Raw genomic sequence first — 10,813 nt, forward strand, 5'->3', positions numbered from 1 at the left:
ATTGGGTACCTAACTCAGAATTATAGCATACAAATACCACACCATGCATACCTTTCTTCTCTTGGAATAGCCTCTGTGCTAAGCACTACATGAAGCCAGGATGCCAAAAGTTAGCTCCAATTCCTGCCGAGCTATCTTACCTTGCAGGGCTAGCAGAGCATTATCCACCACGTCTAGGCCCACGTCACTGCCCTTGTTCTGAAGCTCCCTGACCTTGTCCTGAAAGGAAAGACAGAAACGTCACATCAGTATCTGGTACAGTGATGGGGATTTAGCTCAGCGGCACAGCGCCTGCCTGGTAAGCACAAGGTCCTGAGTTCAATTCCCGTACCTCCCCAAAACAAGTGTCTGGTACAGTACCACTTACTGACCACCTGCCATGGGCTGGATACTGCAGGGCTGGGCAAAAGGACAGTGGACTAGTTCCCATCTTACAAGTTTACACAGCTACTGAGTGGTAGGAATAATCTAAGCCAAGGGTGGAATAAGAGGAATAACCTCTTACCAAAGGGTGCTCACTTAGGGGCCAAGATCAGCTTCACCTCCCTACCTCCAGAGGCTGGCATGCTCTAGGGAAGGCCTGCTCTTAAGTATCACAGCTGCTCATTCACTCAGTCACCTGAGCTCCTCATCTGTGCCAGGTCTTTCCGGGACCACCTGCTGCTTTAGATGCTGCTTTATCAACAGGAAGACAAAGTGCCTAAGACAGGAATGGGTTGTACCTGCATGAGGGCCAAGTCCTTGTCCCAGCAGCCAGCATTGGACACCACATACAGGTATCCCTCAGAAGCATTGGTGACGATCAGGTCATCCAAGATGCCTCCAGCTTCATTGGTGAACAGCGTCAGTGTTCCCTAGCATCAAAGTGTAGCATCTTTGCCTCCAGGTTCAGGTGGGCAAGGCCAAGGGGGAGCTAGACATAGCCCTGGGCCCACTCAACCACCTGCTCACAGAGCCCCTCCCTGCAGCACAGGGCTCAGGCTGTGCAGGTTACAGGCTGGGTCAAGTCCAGGGTCTTTGATCCTCAGGCACCAAGTAAGCGTTGAGCGTCCCCCCCACCCAACATAGGGAGCACTCCCCAGTCTGGTGACAACCCTGTGCCCCCCCTCACTTAGTAGTGACAGCCCCATTTGCACACCTAAGACCTGCTGCTTGCTTCGTCCCTCCCACACAACTCTGCCAGTGTTCCAACCTCCAGAATAAAAGCTTCAAAGCACCCCTCTGGGATCCCAGACACTCCTACCACGCTCTACGACACTGCCCCCAGAACACTGTAAGGCTGGCCTTGCCTCCCCACTTAGATGGAAGAGGAGCCTGGGGTTGAGAGGTCCCCTGAGTCACCCAGCTTGCTTCTCAGATCTAAAGCAGCACCAGAGAGCCCATTCCTAATAAGCTTCTGGGACGCAGCGAGGTGCCGGTTTAGGGGCTACACTTTGAACAGCCAGGAAACAGGCAGCATGGCAGATCAACGCGCTGCTCATAAGCCTTGCTTGCTGGTCTCCCAGCGTGATGTGGCGAGGCTGGAACAGCCCCCACCCCAGCTGGCTAGGTGTCCGGAAATGACCCAAGGACTCTGTCTCCCCATACAGCAAGCCCTGAGAAGCTGAGCCATCTCTGTCCCCTCGAGCATGCGGCAGTGACTCGTCCCCTTCCTGGCTCAGGACTGAACACCCGTCGAGCAGAGACAAAAGGGCCCACCTGGTTTGGCCTTAGCTCTGCAATGTCTCCGACCACTAGGCTCTCCATCAGCTTCACTCGGTCACAACCAAATATTCTGGTCTGAGGAACAGACAGATAGCCTCAGGCGCCGGCATCAGCCTCTGAGCAAGCAGTCCCCCCGCCTGCCAGCCACCGTCCAGCCCAGCCCACAGGTGACTGACCATTTTGGTTCTACACAGTCTCCACCTTTGGATTCCCCCACATCTCCCAGCCCAGGCTGTGACTGGCTGAGGCCTAGGAACCTCCAAGAACCTAGCAGCTTACTGAAATACCCCTTTTCCAATCCATACCCACCTAGGCTGGGCGTGGGGGCGCACGCCTGTAATCCCAGCACTCGGGAGGCTGAGGCAGGGAGATCGCTGCGAGTTAAAGGCTAGCCTGGGCTACAAAATAAGTTCAAGGCCAGCCTGAACTGCATAGGGAAACCCTGTCTCAAAAAGAAAAGAAAAAAAAAAGATCCATACCCACCAGGGTGAATGAGAGTAAGTATCAGTTCTGGCAGACACAATGTACTAAGGATGTGCTTAGTAGGAGAAGGCAGGCGAGACTGGAGAGAAGATGGTTCAGAAGACCCCCCAGTTTGCCTCTAATTTCTGTGGCGCTGTAATCTGTCTGTGACACCCTGGAGACCTCCAGCCCTCCTGAGAAGGCTGCCCTTGGAATCCAGCTCTCAGCAAGCAAAGCGCAGATATGCAGGGCTGTGATGGAAGGGCAGGCCTAACCAGCAGTGGGCACTCCCTGGCTCACCTGCAGCATGTGGGACACGTCGAACAGCGAGCAGTGCCGGCGTGTGTGCAGGTGTGAATCCACGTGGCTGTCTCCGTACTGCACGGGCAGACTCCAGCCTGCAAACGCCACCATTCTCCCACCATGGGCTAGATGGAAGTCGTACAGCGGAGTCCTGCGGAGCACGTCCTGCAGGCAGCTGTGTTTAGGACTACAGTGCTAACAGTACCGGGGCCCTGCTACCCGGCCGCCTCCCTCCCCCACCCCCCAAGATCAGCACCAACTCCTGTAGCACCCTTTATCCCACCTGTGCACAACTGAGTGAGCGACTCAGAGCTGTGGGGAGCGCTGGCCGGCGAACGCCCAGACGGGCCACCAGGCTCATAGCTCGCTGCATCTCCGCCCGAAACAACTGCAGACGGCACACACAGAACACCACGCTGCCAGGCACGCCGGGAGATGTAGTCCGAGCTCCTGCTTGGACAGGTCTTTCTAGTGCAAAGAGGTTTAGAGGAGGGGTTGGGAAGCCCCGAGGGCAGCCTAGGATCTAGGCCAGAAAGTGCTGGGATTCCCTACTGTCTCTTCCCTGTGGGGAATCCGGCGACTCAGGCAGTGCAGAGCGGACTGGGCAGAACCGGAACTGAGAAGCTGGGGGTCAGACCTCCCCCGAAGAACTCCCCTCCAAAGGGCCGAAGTTCCACAAAGGACTGAAAGGGCTGAATCAGTCAGGACCTCAGGCAGGGAAGAGGAACAATGCGAAGGGGTGGGGAGGTCATGGGAGGGTGGAGCCAGCCGGACAGGCGGAAAACCGCTGTTGCCGGCCTCCCACAGGGGTGTCCAGGTCTGACCACTGGGCAGACACAGGCAGCCAGCACAGTCATACATTGCACAAGTATTCAGTATTTATTATTGGAGACAGGCTCGCCGTGCAGCCCAGGCTGGCCTCCAACTCAAGGCGATCCTCCTGCTTCAGCTGCAGCACTGTGCCCAACTTCCATTAATATTTATCAATCTTGCTGGATACCAGGCTCTGTGTTGGGTGCTGGGGACTGAGTACCGCATGGTCTCTGCCACCCCAGGGTCCTCTTCCCTCACATGCACACTCACTCCCTCTTACACACACACACACACACTAAGGGACACCGTTCCCCGAACACAGGACTTGTGGTCATCACCCTTTCAGCAGAAGCAGAGTAGGACTAAGTAAACAGCCCCACGGGGGAAGATACCAGCTTGCAAGGCTGATGGGTGAGAACGGAGTGGACACCAAAGGGTGGTGTTGATAAGTATGTCCAGTTTTCCGGGTCCGAGACCCCTCGTGGTACTGCTCTATCATCTCCCTGGGCACAGCCAGGAAGAACCAGAAGGGAAGAAGATTCTCACTCTTGAAGCAGCAGCAACCTGGATCACTCAGCAGTTGGCCTGGAGCACTGCTGCGGCTCACCTCACAAACGGCACTAATGAAAATCCCCTTTGGATGTACGCCTGCCAAGGCTGATGCCTTTTCAGCATGTGGGAAAAGGACACGGATGTGCCCTGGGCTGTGTCAGACGGCAGACAGGTTGCTGGTCTCATGCTCAAGCCCTCGGCTTGCGGAGGCCCCTGGCCAGGCTCAATGGAACACACACCCCAGGGCCGGCTCAGGGGCCTCGGAACTCGGCTACCTAAATCCCCAGCTTTACCTCCCCAGCAGGTGGCAGAAAAGTTTAGACAAGAAATTTCTTTTTGTGACAAGAAGAACTGAGATGTGTTTGGTACAGGTACGAATTCCCTAGGATGAATGTGATCAGTGTATATGACAAATACTTACTAAGAAAAATAACAGTTTTAAAAAAGAAATTATTTTTGTGGACATAGTACAAAGAGAAAGAAGGCCACGACAGGGTGCAGAGGGTGGACAGGGGCCTCTCTTTCTGCCTCAAGCTTTCCAGTCTCAGTGCCAAGGTAGCAGTGGCCTTCCAGGGTCAGACGGAACTGGTTCACTGCACTTCGGGGCGGGTGGCCACAGAAGACGGGGCTGTGCATGTGGGCAGGATGGGCAGAGGGCACTCAGGGATTCTCGGTAGAAAGAGCCGGAGTGTGTTTAGGGGAGAAGGACTTGTGCTGCTGCCAGGTGAAAGAAGAAGAATGCACCCTTGCCAGGAGCTCATCCTGAAGCCACATAGTAAGTCCCAAGAATCTTGAATCTGCGGACGTGGCCCAGCAGGATGAGCACGCAGACCACACTGAGAATGCACCGGGAACGCTTCTGTCGCTGGTGGCCCCAACTAAGCCTGGTGGGCACGGAAAGGCCAAAAGCTCAGCTAGAAGCCGCTGCTCAAGTGTAGGAGAGCAAGTTCAGGTCATAACAGCCATCAACCTGTAACACAAAGGACTGTGAGGTCTGACCTGCTCAGGGCCGTGCAAGCCAAGCAGAGGGAAGAGATCACTCACGTCAAAGCGGCCGATCCTCGTGGAGGTGTGACTGGCCCGGATCATCTCCGTCAGCGCCCACATCTGCTGTACTTCGGAGGATACCCTGCTGGGGTCTGGGAGACCCTGCTCCAGAGGGAGGGGTCAATGGCCATGGGTCTCTCCCCAGTACGGCCCTTAGAACTCTAGAGAGACCAAGCTAGGCTATGGGTCTCTCCAGCTGAGACCAGTAATATTCCCAGATGATGTGTGAATGCTGAGGAGGCAGCCCAGCCCCGCACCTGAGAGTCCTCAGATTCCACAGGACACCCAGGACGGCACAGCCTGGACCAAGGCACCAGGGCCCACCCCCAGAATCTTAGGGGAAGGGGGACCATCTGGGCCAGTGCTGGACACAACAGCCATTCACACATGGGCTTTACCCACGGTGGGAACTCACCTCAAGGAGAAGGGTAGGCTGCTCACAGGGCACTGGGTGGGACAGCCACTTGGGAAAGGTCACAGACGGGCTCTGCAAAGCAAAGGCACACTGGACTAGGTGAGACAGAGTGGGAAAAGGAAAAGACCCCTGGCCTGAGACATTGGGAAAACCCTGCTTGGGAGGCCAAGAGAAGAAGCAAGAGAAGTCACGCTACTGAGTTCTGCAGCTATGCAGAAGAAAGCCCTAGAACATAAGCTGTTCTGTCTCCTGAAGGCTCCAGCTCTGAAAGTGAGGAGTGGCATCCAAAGGTCAGGCAGTGTGAGGACAGAGCCTCCCCTCTCACCACGAGGTTCCAGTACCCATGCCTGGCTTGCCTCCTTATGAGCTCACTGTTCTCCTCCATCACCTCCCCACGACTTCCACTCTCTCAGCCATAGCTCTTGAGGAAAGGCCAACAGCTTTGGGGTACTTACTCACCTTTGGTCCCTGCTGGTAGATTTGCAGCTCCTCCACTGTGAAAGATAGCCACAGGGGTGACGGCTGCCGCAGAATAAGACGCAGCTCCAGGACTCTGGCCATGTCACACAGCATCTGACACACATACACAAAGACCCACCAAGGTCCCGGCTCACTGCCCAGGAGCCTCCCAACCAGCAGTGACCCGAGTTACTGCCTCCCCAGGTCTTTAGGAAGGAAATAACAGTATTCTGTCCAAGGCACTTTCCGGGGAGCCACAGCCCAAGCCAGTCTGACCCTTTCCCTCCTGGCCAATCCCCAGGCCACTCAGAAGTCCTTAATCTGGGCTGCCCTTGCCATGCTGAGGGCCAGCTGACCTGGTGCTTGAATAGCGATACATATTCCTGGGCTCCATCCTCACTGTGTGGGTCAGGCATCAGACAGTAGTCCCGCAGGCAGGTCACCCACTTAGCTGGTGTGTGCGCAGTGGTGTGCTGACGGACACGGATGGTCAAAAAGGCTGTGTAGTAATTCTTAAATGTGATCTCCTGCAACTAGAGCATATACAACCCTTATGACAAACCAATCACAGGGCCTCTTTTTTTACTGCCTTTCAGGAGTTCAAAACCAGAGGTGCTCTAGCTGGGCGTGGTGACGCACCCCTATAATTCCAGCACTCGAGAGGCTGAGGCAGAAAGATCTTTGCGAGTTTGAGGCCAGCCTGGGCTACAAAGTGAGCTCAAGGTCAGCCTGAGCTGCATAGGGAGACCCTGTCACAAAAAGACAGAGGTGCTCTATTACTGAACTACAGTCTCAGCACCCCTACCTTTTAAAAAAAATACTAGAGATTGAACCCAGTGCTTTTACACTGAGCTATACTCTTTTTTTGTTCGTTTGGTTTTTGGGGTTTTTGTTTTTTGAGACAGGGTTTTGCTATGCAGTGCAGGCTGGCCTTGAACTCACCACGATCCTCCTGCCTCAACCTCCTGAGTCCTGGGATCACAGGTGAGCACCACCACCCCCCGCCTTCCCAGCACTTCTTATTGTTTTGAGACAGGGTCCTGCTGAGTTGCTGAACTGCCCCTACTCAGTCCCAGGTAGCTGGGACTACAGGCTTGTGCAATGCCCAGCTTCCTCTTTTCTTTTATTTATTTTTTTAATTTTTTTGTCTTTTTGAGATAGGGTCTTGGGCAGGGAATACAGCTCAATGGAACCGTGCCTGTCTAGCAAGCATGAGGTCCTGAGTTCAATTCCTGGTACCAAAAAAAAAAAAAAAAAAAGAGAGAGATGGGGTCTCACTATGCAGTTCAGGCTGGCCTTGAACTCACTTTGTAGCCCAGGCTGGCCTCGAACTCACAAGGATCCTCCTGCTTCAGCCTCCCGAGTGCTGGGATTACAGGCGTGCGCCACCACACGAGGCTCTTCTTTTCTTTTAGAATACACTCTTCTGCTAAACAAATCAATAAATATTACTGGGGCCTAAACACAATTTTACTTTCCCCAAGGTTCTCACAGTCTAAAAGCGTAAGCTGTGCCTGGGATATAGCTCAGTGGCACAGTACCTGCCTGTCAAGCTCGAGGTCCTGCCAGGCAAACAACCCATCACTGTGGATCTTGCCCCATGTCCAAATGCTGTCGGAAGTCACAGTCCTGCCAGCGGTGGTGCTGCACACCTGTAATGCCAGCACTTGAGAGACTGAGGCAGGAGGGTCACTCTGTGTCTCAGGTCAACCAGGGATAAGTAGTGAGTTCAAGGACAGTCTGAACTACACGATAAGACCCTGTCTCAAAACAAAAAAGAAAAAAGAAAGTGCCACAGCACTAACCTTGGTGGGGGCAGAAAATGTACACATAGGGCCTAAAGAAGGAAAAGTTTGCCTAGTGGTCCAAGAAAGGTAGGAGAAGCTGGACGTGGTGGTGCATACTTATAATCCCAGCATTTGGGAGGCTGAGGCAGGAGGATCAGATCTGTGCAAGTTCTGGAGGATCACTGCAAGTGTGAAGCCAGCCTGGGCTACAAAATGAGTTCAAAACCAGCCTGATCTGCACAGTGAGACCTTGTCTCAGAAAGACCAAAAAAGCGCCGGGCATGTAATCCCAGCACTCCGGAGGCTGAGGAAGGCAGATCATTGGGAGCTGAGACCAGCCTGGGCTAAAGTGAGCTCAAGGCCAGCCTGAACGGCATAGCGAGACCCTGTCTCAAAAAGACAAAAAAAAAAAAAAAAAAAAAAAAAAAAGACCAAAAAACCCAGAAAAGTCAAGAGATATAAAAATAGTATATACAGGGAAGTTTACAAAATGAGAGAACCTGGCACACAACAGGAAGCAATTCAGCCTGGTTAGAGCAGTAGTTCTTAATGGAGACACATCAGAGTTACTCCAGGAAATTTTTTAAAATGCAAATGTCCAAATTGCACCTCAGGGCCGGGGATGTAGCTCAGTGGCATAAGCACCTGCCTTGCAAGTGCAAGGCCCTGAGTTTGATTCCCAGTACAAAAAACAAACAAACAAACAAAACCAAACTGCACCTCAAACCTTTGTAGTTCAACTGGCCTTTAGGTCATTATGTAGTTAAGCTATCCTTGAACTTGCTGCAATCCACCTGCCTCAGCCGCCCAAGTGCTGGGATTTCAGGTGTGCACTACCATGCCCGCGTGGGTCAACTCCTTTAATGAGTTTTCCCAGTTGACTCTAAGGAACCACTTGGGAGATAACAACATACAGTAATGCAAGTGCACGGGGCCAAGAGGGAAGGTGGGGCGCAGACAGAGGGTTTTTTTTTTTTTTTGATACCAGAAATCAAACTCAGGACCTTGAGCTGGCGATTGTGCTGCTGAGCTATATCCCCGGCAACACAGAATGACTTTGAAGGCCAGGCCATTAGAAGTAGGCTCTGTCCTTTGTGTTGAGGTCATGTATGTTCAGTTTGTCAGCTGATATAAAAGTGCAACCAGAGATTGAAAACTGGAGTCACTAGGCGGTTCTTAGCTGGCCTTGAACTCAATAGGTAGCCCAGGCTGGCCTTGAACTTGCAGTGATCTACCTGCCTCAGCCTCCTGAGTGCTAAGATTACAGGCGTGTGCCGCCGTGCCAGGCCAGGGAGGTTGTGCTCTGACCTCTGGCAGGGACTGTAGGAATGAGGAGGAGACCAGTTTGAGATAAATAATTGTTTGATGATCTCCAGCTGTGGCCCAGCACAAGCTTAGGGCTCACACTCATCAATTCATAGTTGAATTTCCAGCACCAACGAGCCTATTTCCTGGCACCTTCGTGCCAGCGCTGTCCTGGAACGTGGGAAAGCGAAGGTGAAGAGAACAGAACAGGTTCTAGTAAATATTGTAAGTACTACTTTAAAAATAAACTGAATGGCTACCTAGATCCCCGGGGACGCTGCAGAGGCTGGGGTAAGAGATTAGACGCCGGGGCAACGCCCAAATTCCCCGTTGCCCCGCCCAGGAGCTCCATCCCGCCCACCCGGTTTGCTCACCTCGAAAGGCTCCACGTTAGGGAAGGTGACATCGATGACCAGCACGCCAGGCCGGCCTTGGAAAGTCCGCACGTCGCCCACCTGCAGGGCTACGGCGCCTTTCACGTGACAGGGCACCGACAGGCGGGACATGGTGCCAGCTGTCGCGAACGAGCGCAATTGCTTCTTGCAGTTTCCAACCACAATAACCCTTCCTGGTGTCCGCAGCAGGGCCACAAAAACTACAACTCCCGAGAGGCTTCGCGCTCGGCCAGGCCAGCCAACCACCGATGCGTAGGCCCAGGAGCCGGAAGAGCCTGCGGAAGTTCTCCTTCAGCCAGTCATCGCGTGAGCGTCAGCGGCCCGCGCGAGTGGAGCCCGGCAACTGTTGAACGGTTCTGAATCCGATCTGTGCTGACCGCGTGCTTCCCTAGGGCGCCGGTCCGTTAACCGGTGTGAGGCTGAGAACACGAGTGACCATAAACCGGACGAAATAAATCGCAAAAAAATAGTCCACATAACAACCGCCCCAGAAAAAGGTGTGAAGGTGTAGCTTAGTGCAGAGCGCTTGTCTATAATGTTGAGAGATCCTGGGTTTGATTCCTAGCACAGAAGGAAAAAAACTTTTTTAAACAGATACGTACTTCACCGTGGTGGCGCACGCCTGTAATCCCAGCACTTGGGAGGCTGAGGCAGGAGGATTGCTGCAAGTTCGAGGCCAGCCTGGGCTACAAAGTAAGCTCAAGGCCAGCGTGAACCGCATAGTGAGACCCTGTCTCAAAAAGACAAAAAAAAAAAACAGATACGTACGCCTCAAAAGAGGTTGTTTAACAACATTATCAGGAGAAAATAAATTAGAACCTCTGCTAAACAAGGCAGAAATGGGGAGTTCCTGGAACTCTTACCCACTGTGATTTCCGACCCACTCTGAAAGTCAGTTTGGCTTTCTTAACAAAAACTTTTTTTCTTAACAAAATTTATACCTTCAGGCAGGAGTATTTATTTATTTATTTAGTCTTCTTGAGGCAGGATCTCGCTATGCAATTCAGGCTGGCCTTGAGCTCACTTTATTTTTATATATTTTTAATTTTTTTTTTTGTCTTTTTGAGACAGGGCCTCACTACACAGTTCAAGCTGGTCTTGAGCTCACTTTGTAGCTCCGGCTGGTCTCGAACTCGCGACAATCTAGGCAGAAGTATTTAAACCCAGGAGTTTGCCAGGCCGCTGGTGCTCCCCTGTAATTCCAGCATTCAGGAGGCTGAGGCAGATTGCCGCATGTTCAAGGCCAGCCTGGACTACATAGGGAGACCCTGTCTCAAAAAAAAACAACCACCATGAGTTCGATGCCAGCCTGGGAAGGTCTCAAAAAAACCTAAACAAGTAAAAATTTATACCCACAATAAAATCAAGCTGTTGAACTCCTTCTAAATTTATCAAATAGAAATAAAATCATATGTTCATGCTGGGTGTGGTGGTGCACGCCAGTAATCCCAGCACTCGGGAGGATGAGGCAGGACAATCCTTGAGAGTTCAAGGCCAGCCCGTGCTGCATAAGTGAGTTCAAAGCCAGCCTGAACTACATTGTGAGACCCTGTCTCAAAAAGACAAAAAAA

At 52.6% G+C, this 10,813-nt stretch overlaps 2 protein-coding genes across 3 annotated transcripts in view; both read right to left on the bottom strand.

Moving 5' to 3' along the window:
- Amt (aminomethyltransferase) overlaps positions 1-4,234 on the bottom strand; it is a 6,478-nt gene extending 2,244 nt beyond the window's left edge. Inside the window, exons 1-5 of the mRNA XM_005410201.1 lie at positions 2,753-4,234; positions 2,467-2,634; positions 1,699-1,779; positions 723-854; positions 141-219 (exon numbers count right to left, since the gene is read on the bottom strand). Of these exons, the coding sequence (XP_005410258.1) occupies positions 141-219; positions 723-854; positions 1,699-1,779; positions 2,467-2,634; positions 2,753-2,842 (550 nt within the window). The 5' untranslated portion in view covers positions 2,843-4,234. The remainder of the gene's footprint in view (positions 1-140; positions 220-722; positions 855-1,698; positions 1,780-2,466; positions 2,635-2,752) is intronic.
- Positions 4,235-4,264: 30 nt separating this feature from the next.
- On the bottom strand, positions 4,265-9,495 carry Nicn1 (nicolin 1). Of its 2 annotated transcripts, none has more exons than XR_001232021.1 (6): positions 9,222-9,495; positions 6,112-6,288; positions 5,756-5,869; positions 5,297-5,368; positions 4,879-5,042; positions 4,265-4,804 (listed from the first exon to the last, which is right to left on the bottom strand). XR_001232021.1 is itself a non-coding variant. In XM_005410204.2 (6 exons), the coding sequence occupies exons 1-6, from the start codon at positions 9,351-9,353 to the stop codon at positions 4,763-4,765; spliced, it is 642 nt and encodes a 213-aa protein (XP_005410261.1). In that variant the 5' UTR covers positions 9,354-9,484; the 3' UTR covers positions 4,265-4,762. The 2 variants fall into 2 exon arrangements, 1 of the variants encoding a protein (XP_005410261.1); XM_005410204.2 differs by having other exon boundaries at positions 4,879-4,983; positions 9,222-9,484.
- Between the last annotated feature and the right edge of the window lie 1,318 nt (positions 9,496-10,813).

Source organism: Chinchilla lanigera, unplaced genomic scaffold (assembly GCF_000276665.1).
Source record: "Chinchilla lanigera isolate Chin_1 unplaced genomic scaffold, ChiLan1.0 scaffold00131, whole genome shotgun sequence".
In the NCBI taxonomy this organism is placed as follows: domain Eukaryota; kingdom Metazoa; phylum Chordata; class Mammalia; order Rodentia; family Chinchillidae; genus Chinchilla; species Chinchilla lanigera.

Excerpts from the sequence above, each read along its gene's own strand:
- Nicn1 (XM_005410204.2), bottom strand. The coding sequence starts at position 9,353 with ATGTCCCGCCTGTCGGTGCCCTGTCACGTGAAAGGCGCCGTAGCCCTG. Across the intron at positions 5,870-6,111 it reads TATCGCTATTCAAGCACCAG|ATGCTGTGTGACATGGCCAG; the intron begins GTCAGCTGGCCC and ends TATGTGTGTCAG. Across the intron at positions 4,805-4,878 it reads CGAGGATCGGCCGCTTTGAC|GTTGATGGCTGTTATGACCT; the intron begins GTGAGTGATCTC and ends TTTGTGTTACAG.